We start from the raw sequence: 14,309 nt of genomic DNA on the forward strand, positions 1-14,309 counted from the left end.
GTTTAAGCTAAACTGAGTGAGAAACACAGGTACTTATTGCACATAGTGTATTACTGTAGCTACTGTCACTTCTGTCCTATATTAGAAGATGCCAAGAAATGGAAATTAATTTAGTACAGCGTGCAAAGCCACAGCCCAGTCTCGAGAACTGCAGGGATGTCTAGCTTTCTGCTGTCTCAGCTCAGAATTGGCTGCAGGAGAACGGAGCACCATGATGCCTGCTCAGGAGGAATCTGTCAGCTGGGGCTGCCCAGCACAAGGACTGAGTCTTTACACTTGGTGACAAATATTCTTCTTTCTGCTGAACTTGCAGCGCAGCCTCCTTCATGCACATGTCCTTCTGTGCCATGCAGTCATCCTGGGAACCTGCCAGATAAAGTGCAGCATGCAAACGTGCTGCCTCTCTGGCCTTCTTAGCTGTGTGTATAAATATCCAAAACCTCACTGCTGGCTGAGCTGCCTGGAGCTGCACATTCACATTCACTCAGCTGCTGAGAACACAGCCACAAAAGGTGCAAGTAAATGTACAAATCCTCTGGGAGTAAACCCTCAGCTCACTGGACACACGCAGGGTACAGGTACACTACAGGAGCATTCGCTAATCTCTCCCAACACTTGTCTGGCAAGAACAGCAATCTCTTTGCTCTGACAATCAGTGCATTTTCCTTGCAGGAAACTAAAATCTGCCATGGGCTGGCAGGCAGCTCAGCTTGACCTCCCTCCTGATCCATTTGTCCCCACCCTGCTGTGAAGTGTGCAGAGCCAAGCGCCATCCTCACTGTCCCCAGCCCCAGCATAGCTGCTATTCAAAAGGGAGGATGACTATAGAGAAGTTAAATACTACAGGGTAGTTTAATTCCTTTTTTCAGTGCTCAATCCGGATCCACCATCTTGCTTGCAAGTGGGAGTGAACTCAATCCAGTATTGAATGGCCTCAGTTTTCATGAAGTATTGGGACACTTAAGGCCCAATCCGTCAAGACACCGGGTGCCTTTGACTTCCAGTGCACACAGCTGCTGCCCAGCAGGACAAGGACTGGAATTCCCAATAAGCGAGTTTGTAATGGCTTACAAATGACACACAAAACACCCTTCGTCCATTTGCTAGTACCTCAAATTCACAACTTCAGTGCACGGGGCAGAAAAAAAGCCATAGCCCATTAGCGTACACTATAGCCTCCAATAATTTATTTTCATTCTTCCCATGAATGCAATTGTAACAATATTAATAATAATAGGCAAGATGGGTGCTAATGTCCTTAAAAACACCTCGATGGGTGAGAATCTTTAGGAGAAAGGGTGTTAATGTCTTTGAAATGGGTCTTAGTAACTCTACCAACCTCCAACTGCAAGTTTGTTACAGAACCTAGACAGTTTGACTACAGTTTGAACTTTATGATAATAGAAAAATGCTTCTGCACAAAGCCTGTTGTAGAACCCACATAATTTTAACTTCTGACCTTTGGGGGAAAATGACATGTTCAAGGCAGCTGAGGAAGGCTGTACCTTCCTAGTAGTTCAGTCAACGGGGAAAGGAAGAGGACAACAGGCGGCCTGAGTTTAGGATAAAAGGAGTCTGCATCTTCCGAAAACATATAGGGGTTTGTCTCAGTGGACTCTCCCCCCTTTATTCAAATAAACTTGCAGAATTCCTCAGTCTCCTTTATGGACACTGGCTTTTCATAACCTGGTTTTCTGCACAATAACTACCATCAAAATTTACATATAGAGTTTTAATGTGCAAGACAGCCAGTACCTTCAATCACAAGTACAAGCATAACCCTTCACATACTCTTTTACAGGCAACACATCAAACACTGCAGAAAGGTGCAAATATTTTAACACAAGACATTTGAGGTTTTCTTGAAGGAAATGCACACAAGAGCACTACAAATGCACCATATACATCATAAACAACCTTCATTCAGAAGAAAAAAGGTACCTGCATAGGAAGCTAACCGTGCGTTTAACAGTACTTTAAAGCCATTCCTAGTCATAACTTCTTTTTCATTAGTTGGTAGTTGATTTCACAAAATCCTGATTCATTTAAGAGACAGAACTAACAAAGCCTTCACACACATAATTCTTGTTTCTGTTGGCCAGGATTTTGTATGCTTGGGGAAAAGGATCTCCCAACATCAGGCAGCTGGAAGATTCAGTTCCTCTACCTGTTCTTCAGCATGGCTTGCACACACAAGCACTGTGATGATTTTCTCCTCAGGAGTGAATTTTACCTATTTAGGGGTCAGGGATTCAGCCTTTAATATGTTCAAAATGCAGCCTGCTGTATTATAGTAATATTTGGTATTAAAATAAGCACAAAAAAAAAAAAAATCAGAACATGTTTTTCCTTCCTACCCTAAAACCTATATGTACATTTATACAACACAAACGGACTTGCTTACTTCAGATTCTGACTGCCCAGTGCTGGGCCTCAATGTTTTACTTACTAGTAAGTGGTTCAAAAAATATTTTAAAAATATTTTCACCATGAAAACAATGAGAGCAGAACAACTTAAGGTACAAAAAAACTTGCAAAAATTAGTGCAAATCAATATATTTACAGATACAGTATTTGCACAATATATTACATGTACAGGTAACTTTTTTTTTGTTTTTATGTTGTATTTAAAGACACAAAGTTGGCACAAAATAAACTTTTTTTCTTATATTCTATGTGCAAAATTCTTGTTAATCTTAACTTATCTAGGAAACTTCAAATTGAATTTTATCATCCCAGTAGTATCAAACAGTTGTTCATCAACAAGCTCCAGAATGGACTTCCATTTTGCCTCCTGGATGCAGCAGACAGTCCCCCTGACACAGTGAGCCCTCTCATACACACAGCCTCCTGCCAGTCATGGTGGTCACTCAGTGACAATAAAAACTTCTATACTTATTACAGCACTCCCTATACTTAGTGGTCCTTCAGCAGAGGCTTTTTGATAAGTCACCTAGGTGAGATTTCACATGGATATGGAATGCCACTTTATTCAGAATTCTTAGCAATTTTGAAAGTACATAAACCTGCACAAATCACTCCTGGCTTGCTTACATGGTCAGTGAGACATGGAGGATGACTCCTTCCAGTCCTCCCACAGAAGCAAAGCCTTTCCTGCAGTCAGGAGAAGGAATTTCATGTGCAGAGTTTTTGGTGCTGAGGAGTCCTGATATCACCTATTTGATACTTTAAGTCTTACATTTTGAGCAAAGGACAGGAGTGCCACTATAGCAGTTATCTAATATAAAACCAGGAGGTAGCAGAAGAGTCCACCCTTCATATCAGGGTTCACCACAAAGATTTACCTGTCTGGCCAGGACCAGACAGTTTCAGTGAAATTCAGAAAAAAGAACCCACTGCTGGGATTCTGCCTGCTCCTGGCCTGTTGTGAGTACACAATGAAACACCTCTGTGAGGCCACTTGAATGCTCATTATCCACCAAACAGCTCACTAATGCTTAGGATTATCACCATGTTTAGTACTCCAAACTCTTGAGAAGGCAGAGCCAACCTCCACTATCTCTGCTAGCTGGCATATCAGGCCTGCATCTATTTTACCACACACCACTTCTCTCCCTCAGGGCAAACCAGCATCCAGCGCCCTCTAAAAGTTGGTCTCACAGTCCTGGGAGCTCCCAGTGTCCCAGCAGCTGAATAAAGGATTTGAAAGCACCTCTGGTGTTGGTTCAGCAGTCAGTATATCTCTGAGGAAGTTCACATTTAACTAGAACATCATTAGAAGACAGTTTAAGGGAAAGTAAACCATATACCTCTGGTCATGAGTGCAAACAGCATGACCAGGTTAAATCAGCTTTGAGAAATGCACCTAATAAAAACAAAAACATCCCTCACACCAGCTTTGATAGGGACTGCACCAGGCAGGCCACAGACACACAGTGCATTAGAGACACAGAAACACTCCTCACAGCGATATTTGTGCACAAAGGGGTTTTGGGAGGTAGAATGCCCTCCTGCCTTTAGAAATTAGGCAATGGGAAGAAAGGGAGAGTGGCATCAGGGTGTCCCCTGTCCTTATTCATATGCCCTGGGTCCAGAGACTGGACCTACCCCAAGAGCCACCGCAGGTGTCACCTCCTGCGCCGCGCACACAGCCATGCACACACAGGTACACACAGACCAAGACACATGAGCTGGCCCAGGGCACATCCATAGGGTTCCTGACTAATGAGCAGCATGAATCTTCACGTGGAAGTTGTAATCCTCCTGCTCGGGGAAGTGCTGGCCGCACACGGAGCACGTGCAGCCCTTGTCCTTGCTGTGCGTGCGCCGCACGTGGCTGTCGTGGGCAGCGTGCGAGGCGAAGGCTTTGCCGCAGTGCTTGCACTTGAAGGGCTTCTCCCCCGAGTGCTGGCGGATGTGAGTGCGCAGGATGCTGGATGCTGTGAACGCCTGAAAGGGCAGGGATCAGGGGGAAGGAGATGGAGTTGCAAGGAATTTGCTTTCACGTGTGTAATCCCCACCTCCAGCTAACCCAGACCCCATCAGAACCATGTTACCCTAAAAATTAAGTCCTGATACAGCTCACATCGTCAGGGAACTGGAAAAAAAGGATGAAAACTCCCAGCAATGAGTAATCAGAAGCCAACAGCTATTGCTATACGGATGTGGCTGAGTCCATGGAGATAGATGAAGCTCAGAGAAAGATTTCTGACCAAAGGCACCAGTAAATATCTTCTATATGTCAGAGGTAAGAAGTCAATACTGCCCTAATTAGCTTTGCAGCTCCTTTATGTTAGGGAAATATAATGCAAGCTTTCCTTTAAATTTTTATTTTCGAAGTTAAACCCTCTGGCTGTCTTGGGATTCAGCTGCTAAAATTCATCCATGCAGTCCACCACACATCTTTTACAGGTTTATTTTCCCTGCTCCATCATATCCTGCTCTTTCTGCAGGCAGATTTTCCAGCCTGTTCCCCACCACTAACACACACACCTGAGTAGCAAAGTCATGAAGACTTCTCCTCCATTTGGGGATAAAACTCTCTTATCAAAATTTGAACAGGAACATTGAGAAGTTTCCTGTGTTTTCCCCATTTTTTCGTTTCCAAAGAGAAACAATTTCAGGCCCTTCACTATTTGCAGATCACACAAAATAAATGTTCTCTAGCAAGTTTTCACAGCAAACAGCAATACATCTCAGAACCTTTTCATTAGGAACCTTAGAGTACAAACAGATAGTAGACTCCCATACATACTTCCTTGGAGGTGTGTATCAGGGGCCAAAATGTGTTTTAGGGAGAGAACAGTGATGTTGACCTAACACTATTCCTTTAATCTCACAATGTTGCCCAATTAAGTGACCACTGCTTTCCAGCAAAGGAGTTGGAAAAACAAAGCTGCTGTCAGAGGAAGAAGAGGAAAAGAGGAATCATGATTGCACAGGAGGAGCAGGTGAGGATTCTTAAAAACAGACCCTGGTTTTCCAGCCTCAGAAATGATGGCTATATCCCAGGATAGCTGCATCCTGCAGCCTGAGGACTAATAGCTTAACCAGATCCAATCCACAAGTCCAACCAGAAGTGGCTGGGGGCTGGTCAAGTGTCCGTAGAGATGTCTTTACAGAGCAACCTATAAAGCTCTGCCACTTCCTTTTGTGATCAGAAGAAAAAGGATGATATTTCATCCTAAACCCTGCCTACGGGTGTGTTCATGATCATTGAGAGACAAGAAAATATAATAGCCAAAAGGAGCTTCTTTTAAGATTCTTTACTGCAGGACACTTCAGCTTAGAGTTAGTTCAGTTATTCTTTAACAAAACTTCTCTCCCTACAAAATCATGAGCAGGTTTACCACTGCTGATGGGGCTTCTGCATTGCATGGACACCTCATGGCACCTGGAGCCCTACCAATATTCATCCAGCAGAAGCCTGCTGGATGAATCCACATGCTGTCTGCCGGGAGAGCTGTCAGTGGTTTCACAGAGAGAGCTCACCTGAATCATCCCTGCTGCGATGGGCAGTAACAGTGGAGCACATTTCTGATCAGTGCTGTAAGGGTTCTGTTCATGTTCTTTTTTAAGTGAAACCTCCATGCCCAGCTGCCCATTTACAGCCCTGAAACTTCAAGGTAAGCATACACAAATTCCTTTTGTACAGATTCAGTTTATAGACCAATTCTGTATTACAATCCAGAAGCAGTGTCAATAGCACCAAAAATTACCTATCTGATGAAAAAGTGGAATATTGGACCTAACTGCATGCCTTGGATGCTCTCATTTGAAATGCTCTCAAGCTTCCCTAGACCTCATTTCTACAGCAGATGGCTGAGCTGAGACAAATCAAAAATTCCATGTCAAATGGAGACCAGACCCTGTTTCTTCAGTCTCATCCAGCCCTGTCACTTTACCTCACAACTGCCCAGAATATACACCCACTTCTCTGGTTACCACTTAAATACAAAACATTTTATTGAAAGAAAACAGAGAGGAAAAGCCCAGCAGAAGAGAGAGGGAGGGATGGGGCAGGGCTTTGCCTTACCTTGTTGCAGTAGACACATTTGTAGGGACGCTCCCCAGAGTGAACCCGCATGTGTTTGTTCAGGCTGGACGACTGAGAAAAGCTCTTCCCACACACAGAGCACTGGGGGAAAAAAAGGAATAAAGTTAAAAGGAAGCATGTAACAGCATCATTAAAAAGAAAAATTAAGTATATGGGTGATGTGTGCATGTATTTTCTTACATATATCTATATATACACATATATTGATGTATTCATGTTTAACGGCAACAATTTGAAATACCCAGAAGTTTAGTTTGTTTTTAAGAATAAATTTACATATATATGTATATATATGAAAATCATGCAAAATTTCAAATAATTTGTATTAAAATTATTTCAATAAAATTGCTATTCTTCACGACAATATTGATTTTCAGCATTAAAAAGATATGAAAATTTCTGTAAAAACAGTAAAAAAATATAAACTAAACTTGTTATTTTTTTTCCTATAATAGAAACTTCCTAAAGAATAAAATAATCTTAAATCGACCAAGGCAAGAGAAAAGGAAAAAGATTACATAGTATTTTATACCTCATATTTAATAGAATTTTTTATCTGTTACTAATTCTATGCAGATATTCTGATATTATAATAATACCATTTTAGTTAATAAATATTTTTCTAAAAAAAAATCACATTTTAAGATGTTCTATAATATAAGTATTTGGAGAATTTTGAAGACTGATTTAACTGTGCCAGTTCAAGCACTGGAACTCGTCCCTCCCAAGCCTTTAGAAAAAGTCTGATTTTCCATTCCCAGTGCTACTAGAAGCAAGCTGTTTGGTGGAGATGAGCAAAGTATCTCAAAGATTTGCTTTCATCAATTGAAAATCTGCTTCACATCGAATGCAAAACTTTGAAGTCCTGTTTGGTGAAACAGACGCAGATACAGCTGCAAAGGGTGGGCTGTGGGAAACAGACATGAGACATCTCTCTCCTGATCCTGAGCAATCAAAGCACCTTCAAACACAAGTTAACCCTTCACACTGTGTAAGAAAAGGATATGCACTGATATGCAAACATCCAAAAAACCCAAGAGAATATTCATTTTAAACTCTCACTGAGACTGTGGGGTTTATTTTCCCAATCTAAATCCATAAAGTTCTTTAACTAAGCTTTGCTGCACATGACAAACTATTCCTGCACAGGGAAACTGGAGGAGAGAGTACATCAGCATCTAATCTTGACAAAAAAGAAAAAAAAAATAAAAAAGAGAAAAAGTCTTATTTATTTATTAAGTTCCCCCAGAAGAGCCAGTGCCTGAGAAAAGACCCGGGAGCAGGCTCACCTTGTGAGGTCTGTGCTTTTCGTGAACGTGGAGAATATGGATCCTCAGCCTGTCTCTTTTTTCAAAGGATCGGTCACAAAGGTGACAAGGAAATTTGCGGTCCCCCTGGTCCACGCAGCGGGTGTACTTGAGGTGTTTGTCCCGGTAGTATTTGTAGGCAAAAACTTTGCCACAGCGCTCACACTTGAAGCTCTCCCCGGCTTCTGTACGGCAGAAGGGAAAGTGCCACCTCTCCGTTACACCACGGCAAAAGGGATGCAGTTCAAATCTGCATCCTTGTCAGACCTGGGACCCCAACGGGGAATTTTAAGTCTCCGAGAGGGCAGCAAGTGTAAACGGATGCTGGCAATACCATTAACATAACACGTGCCGTGTCTCCTAAGCGTTCGCAGTGCTCCACTTGCTTTTTTAGCGAAGGCGAACAAACTAGAGCCCGCGGTCCGCTAAAAGTATTCGGTTTAGCGACTAACTTCAGCAAAAACAGGATATCATCTTTGTATCTCCATAATTACCAAGCAAACGTGAAAAAAAAAAACCCCAAACTCAGAGTTCCACATAAAAGCTTCTCCCCATATGGAACCATTGCGAGATATTTCTTATAAAAATTGTCCGCAAATTTTACCTACCATCCCCACAAGAAAAATAATTTTGCACACCTTTTCTATAGTTTTCAAATATCGAACAAAATAACACGTTTATTTGGCTTTCTTTTGTGACGAAATGGAATTCAAACCATTCTTAACCGCTGAATTTAGGAAAAACACCGGAAAATTTTCAGACGTTTACACATCCTTTTCTGTCTTTAATAAAAGTAGCTTTAGCTTAAGCCTTAAGATGAAAAGAACAATTTAGCATCTCTCAGAATGAGACACTTCAAGACAACAGGTACAAAATTTTCCATGCCAAATTTTCATGCCAATTTGCTTCTCTCCCTGCTGCATCCGGCCGATCCATCCCTTCCCTGCTCTTCCCGCTCTTCCCGCTCTTCCCGCATTGAAACAAGTCTGTTTTCTCCATACATAAGTTTTGCTTATAAGATCGTACTCTCTGTATTACAAACAGAGCTACCCTCCCCTCTCCCTCATCTCCCGTAAGTGCATTTGGCATTTCTTTTGCAAACAGTTACGGCATTACGGGCTCGGAACGACTTCAGCCTGCCTCATTTACTGAGAGCTTTAATTACACGAAAATTATCGCGAAGTCAAGTGTGCAATCGTAAAATTAAACAGGAGCAAAACTGCAATAACCCCGAAAAGCCCATCTCCTCTCAAAACGGGACCCTGAACAAGGGCGCTGCGGGGCCGGGGCAAGCTCAGCCCACGACCACCAGATGTTTTACAATCGTCAGACCAAACTCTTAACTCCCCGAGGAACCGCGGAGCGGGCTGCCGGCGGGAGAAAGGGGAGCCTCTTGCTCAGCGCTTCCAGCAGCCCTGGGGCTCCCCGGCGCCGAGGGGAAGCTGCTGCTTCGGGGTGCTGGAGGCTGCAGGGAGGCGCGGCCGGGCATCGGCTCCCCGGGAGGGGCAGAGCCGGGGTACCGGGGCTGCGGGGCCACAGTCCCCACGACAGGACCGGTCACCCGCCACCGCCTCATCGCACGGTCTGGGAAGCCTTTAAAATAGAACACAGGTAGAAAAAGGTGATGCCTGTGTTTCCTAACCTCCCTTCGTGTGAATCTAGTCCCACCCAGGCACGCGTCCGTGGGAATCAGGGGCAGTGTCGCCCAAGCGGGTGCTGGCAGGCTCACCTTCGGGGTGCTGCGGGGGTTTCTTCCCCTCCGCCATGCCCTTCAAGCTGATGGGGATGCCCAGGAATTGCACGTAGCAATCGCCGTACCACACCAGCAGCTCCTGATTCGGGAAGATTTCCTTGCAGGTCTCGTAGAAAATTTGTCCCTGGCACTGGATAGCCGTCAAATTCTGCTCCTCGGGGAACCTGGCACAGTTCACCAGGGACATCCAATTGCCAGCGGCGCCCTTCCCGTCTATGAAGTGGCTCAGGCCACCGTATTCAAAGATCTGGAGAGCAGAGAAAACAAGATCAAGTTTGACCGATCCTCCCGCACCCGTCCCGCTCGCACCAGTCCCACCACCCACAGTGGGCCGTGCCCCTCTTGCAGGCTACAGTAGAGGGGCTGCCGAAAGCCTCGCCGCGGCCCCGCGCTGCGGGTGCGGGCTGAGCCCGACGGTGCCTCCGCTACCTCCCACATCAGCGAGTTGTCGTCGTAAGTCTTGATCTCGCTGGTGTTGACCACTTTGCCTTGGAAAGGGCCGAAGCGGACTCCTTTCGGGATGGAGTCCGTACAGAAGACGCCGAGCTGAGACACGTCCCCGTAGGCCACCCGCAGCACGGAGAGCCCTGCGGGTGACAGGGGGCTCAGCGCGGCGCGGGCGGGCGCAGCGCGGGTGCGGTGCGGACCAGGGCCCTCCCTACCTTCGGGTAGCTGCAGCGAGTCCCGGTCGAGCAGCGGGGCGGAGGAGTCCGCAGCGCCTGCAGGAGAGAAATCCCTTCTTCAGCACGGCACCGGCCCTGCAGGAGCGGGTCCCACCTCCCCGACAGAGGCCGCAGCCCGAATCACCCTCCGGCTTTTTCCAGGTGTGGACTCGTAACGCAAGAAAACCACGGGGAAAGAAAGCCCGACGTGTCCCCGGCGATGCCACTCCAGCTTGGCTGCCTGCACCCCTTTGGGGACAGTTCCCGAACCCGCCCGCACACCTGGCTGCGAGGAGCGACCTGCCGCCCGCTGTCACCCTGTGCCCCTCTCGCCGCCGTCGAATACCCCCTTACCCGAGCTGGCGGGGGACACCCGCAGCCCCGAGATGGCGTGGAGGTTCCCGGTCGGCTGGCTGCTCCGGAGTGCTCCGTACAGCACCGTGTTGAGCTCCTCCTCGGTGAAATGGTACCTGTAGCTCTGCCCCGCCGCCCCGTCTGCTCCCGGGCTGCGGGCAGCCCTGTGCGGGGGGCTCGGGTAGGGCGGCGACAGCGACACCGGGGGCCCCGTCCCGAGGGCCGAGCCCTCGCTGGGAGGGAAGGGGACCGGCGGCTTGGGGTAGAAGGGCAAGGGAAGGCTGGGGAAGGGCTCGGTGGGCAGAGGGGGCGGCTGGCTCAGAAAAGCGGGGACCCTGCTGAAGGTGAAGGGAGGCAGAGGCGGGGAGGAAGAGACCAGCCCGCCCAGGGGTTTCAAGGGCTGGAAGAAGTCGGGGGGCGTCTCGAAGTACTGGGAGGGAGGGAGGAAAGAGGGGTAGTAGGAGGCGAGGTCGACGGGGCTCATCCCGAGCGGGTCTCCGCCGTCTCCGGGGATCGACTCTCCGGCCAGGGACAGAGCCATGCCGGGAAGGGAAAGCGGGATGTGCCGGGCAGCGGGGGTGGCAGACACCTGGGTGCTGCCGGCGCGGGGTCCCGCTGCGGGCGGGGGCGGGACGGAGGCGCGGCGCTCGCTGCCCTGTGCCGTCGGGGCTAGCAGAGCAGGCCAGCCCCTGCCCGCCCCCCGCCGCTATATGGGCCCGGGCAGCGGGGCGGGGAAGCTGGGCACGGGCGGCAGCGGCCCGCCCTGGGGGTCGCACAGCCCCGGGGGCGGGAGGGCGTTGTCCCGACAGGCGCCCCTACCTCGGGGCGGAGCCACGGCTGCTCACGGAGCGGCCGGGGTAGGGGAGGGGGGTGGTCCAGCCTCCGGACCCACCTTCCCTACCGCCGGCTCTGCCCTCGCATCTCCTGGCCCCGGCGGGGGGGGTCTGGCTGCAGTCCGGTGGGCTCTGCCTCTCTCCTCAAAGCTGGGGGTCGGGAGGGATGCGGGAGGCTGCTCCCCACTGCTGCTGGACGTGAGGGTTCTGTGGGGCAGGACACACGGCAACAACACCGTGTCTTCGGGGCTTGCAGGAGTGTGGCTTGAATATGGAAAGGCAGAAAGCACCTCTGAAACTCCAACGACCTGAACATGCAGGAGCAGCACGCTGTCAGTCACTGCAGATTTCACGGGCACTGCTGAGGCGCTTTTTTTTTTTTTAGTCTAGCCTGGGGATTCCTGTCAGGTGCTTAGCAGAACAGTGGGCTCCTGCTGAGGTTTTCAATGGCTCCATGACCAGGCCTATGCCAGGACCTGCCCAGGATGGCACCAGAGGAAGACACCTAGCCCTTGCCTCCTGCAGAGGTGCTGGCTGATCCCCTTGTCCATGGTTTCATACCGGGCTTTTATTGCTTTTATACTTTCTCCTGCCTTTCTTCCAGGTGGCTATATGGCACAATTGCAATTAAAAGGGGACTTGGAAGGGTCTGCAGGATTCCAGGGGTCCAAGTGTTCACTTTGCAGGATGTCATCCCTGCTGGTGCAGGGAGATGGAGAAATCTTTAGCCCAAGACAAAACCCCATACAGGATGGGTAACTGCAGAGCTCCCTCTTGAGCAGCTCATTCCAGCCTGGGTGACATTGCACATGCAGGAATGGAGGGAAGGGACAGGATGGGCTCTGCTGCACTGTAGGGAGCTTGGGGACTTGCATCCATGGGTCTCTCTCAAAGATAGGCAGCATTGGGCTTCCTGGGGCACAGGATAGCATGAGCCAAACTGCACACAGACACAGCTGGAGTGGGGAACACAGACAGACTTGGTTCCTGGAGTTTTAGATGCTATTTCAGTTGTTATATTTAGTGTGCTATAAAAATTAATTAGCCTAGCTGCATGTGATCCTCTGTAAAATATGGTCTTCGTCCCAAAGAAGGGATGCATTAGGAAGCACCTGAAGCAGCCCCAGCCAGAGAAACCTCGGCTGCAGACACAGTTATTGCCTGCACTTGACCAGAGGTGAAGCCACACTTTCAATCCTTATTTCCTATCTGGCCTGAGTAAAGTGCTCTGAAATAGAGAGTCAGAGAAAGAATCACAGGCTGCCCTGGGGGAATGAGGCTGTTCAGCCCACACTCCCTCCCTCGGGCACTGCAATTCCTACTTACCACAAGCTTTGATTTGTAATCTCACTTTATTTTTTCACTCAGGACACAAACACTAAGACAGAAAACACAAGCACACGACCCTATGGAGACAAAGAACTGATCCAGCCTCCTTCAGCTCCAAAAATCCCTTCCATAGCCAGTCCAACATATCCCTATCCCCCAAGTGGAGCAGGAACTGTACTTTGCATTAAATGTATTGAGCTAATTCTCCTACCTACAACCTCATTCTCCATCCCAACCTCTGCAAGACAAAAGTACTGAGTACACCAGGGAAGCTAATATGCACAACAGTCTAAGGGAGAAGGTAGGAATGCAGCCTTCTAAAACTTATTTGAGCTAGTCCCTTAGCTTAAATGGCTTGACTTTTTAGTTTAAATTTTTCCCCCTAATTTTCTCTTCATTGTTCCAAACTTCTGTTATTTGTAAAACAGAATTGATGCTGTAGTGCTTTAGGAAACAGTTTCAGCCAGGCATTTCAACACGATTTTATTGATGCAACAGCAGCATAAAACTAGTACCGGCATTAATCTTATTTACATGAACAAGTCTTTGAGCTCTGATTGCACAGAAAAGCTTGATTTATATTTAGAATTTAAATGTTGCCAGATAATCTGGACTCTTTTGACCATGCTGTGTCCAGGTATCACAGCAAACAAAGAGGGAGAGGACTAGGGGAGGAGACATCTCACATTAGAGGTTCAGGAGAAATGAAGTCAAATATGTACAACATGAATTCTAAAAATTCTCATCATTATTAAATTGTAGACACAACCAGAAACAAAAAAGTTTCCTTTTTCTAGAAGCCTAATGACACAGAGCCCAGCATACGAAAAGGGCTAGAGGCACCCTTGCCAATATATTGCAGATAAATCTTTAGACGTTTTAACATCCTCTAAAAGGTTAAAGGCATTTACTGCATTAAAAAAGTCATGACCTCTGAGAGAGATGTGGGGGAAGCAGAAGCGCAGCCGTGCAGAGGCTCCCCAGCAGTCTGGTCAGTCCTGTGGACAGCCCCAGCCCAGAGGGCCTCCCTTCCCTGATTTTACATCTCATTACAAAGTAATCAGAGAAGTCGACTAGCCTCCCTTCCCTGCTGCAGGATTTTAGAGTGTATTCCCTCTTTGCAGTGACATGGGGATGCATATTAAAGACAAGCACCAAGGGAATCCCTGCAGGCTGCTTGCATAGCATTCAGTGGCCTTGCAGTTTGGACGCAAGTTCTTCATCAATCTTACACCCACTCTACATCTCCCTTACTCCAGGTTTAAAGCAGTCTGCCTCCTACACATTCCCAAACACACAAGTTACACCTATGAGCATCCTCAAGATCCCCCAAAGACCACAGTGCCACAGCACTGCCTGATGCCCACCTTTCCACGTGTGAGCTCCTTTTGCTCCCAGCACTACACTGATACCCAGCTGCAGCCTGGATGTGGGAATCCCAGCAATGGCACAGATGCTGTCACGGAAATAAGCTGAATTGCAATTTAGATGAAGTCAGAGCAGAAACAGTTTATTGATGTGGCTATAGAAGAGGATAGGTAGCAGAAAAGCAAC

General features: G+C 47.7%; 1 protein-coding gene across 1 annotated transcript; it reads right to left on the minus strand.

Annotated features, from left to right (window-relative positions):
- Positions 1–1,852: 1,852 nt before the first annotated feature.
- Positions 1,853–11,248, minus strand: PRDM14 (PR/SET domain 14). Its single transcript, XM_085053008.1, has 7 exons — positions 10,594–11,248; positions 10,240–10,296; positions 10,007–10,164; positions 9,554–9,824; positions 7,807–8,009; positions 6,497–6,598; positions 1,853–4,410 (listed from the first exon to the last, which is right to left on the minus strand). Exons 1-7 carry the CDS (start codon positions 11,132–11,134, stop codon positions 4,183–4,185), a joined length of 1,560 nt encoding a protein of 519 aa, XP_084909134.1. The 5' UTR covers positions 11,135–11,248; the 3' UTR covers positions 1,853–4,182.
- Between the last annotated feature and the right edge of the window lie 3,061 nt (positions 11,249–14,309).

The sequence above is a fragment of the Lichenostomus cassidix genome, chromosome 2 (assembly GCF_008360975.1).
Source record: "Lichenostomus cassidix isolate B80296 chromosome 2, HeHo_3.0, whole genome shotgun sequence".
NCBI lineage: Eukaryota > Metazoa > Chordata > Aves > Passeriformes > Meliphagidae > Lichenostomus > Lichenostomus cassidix.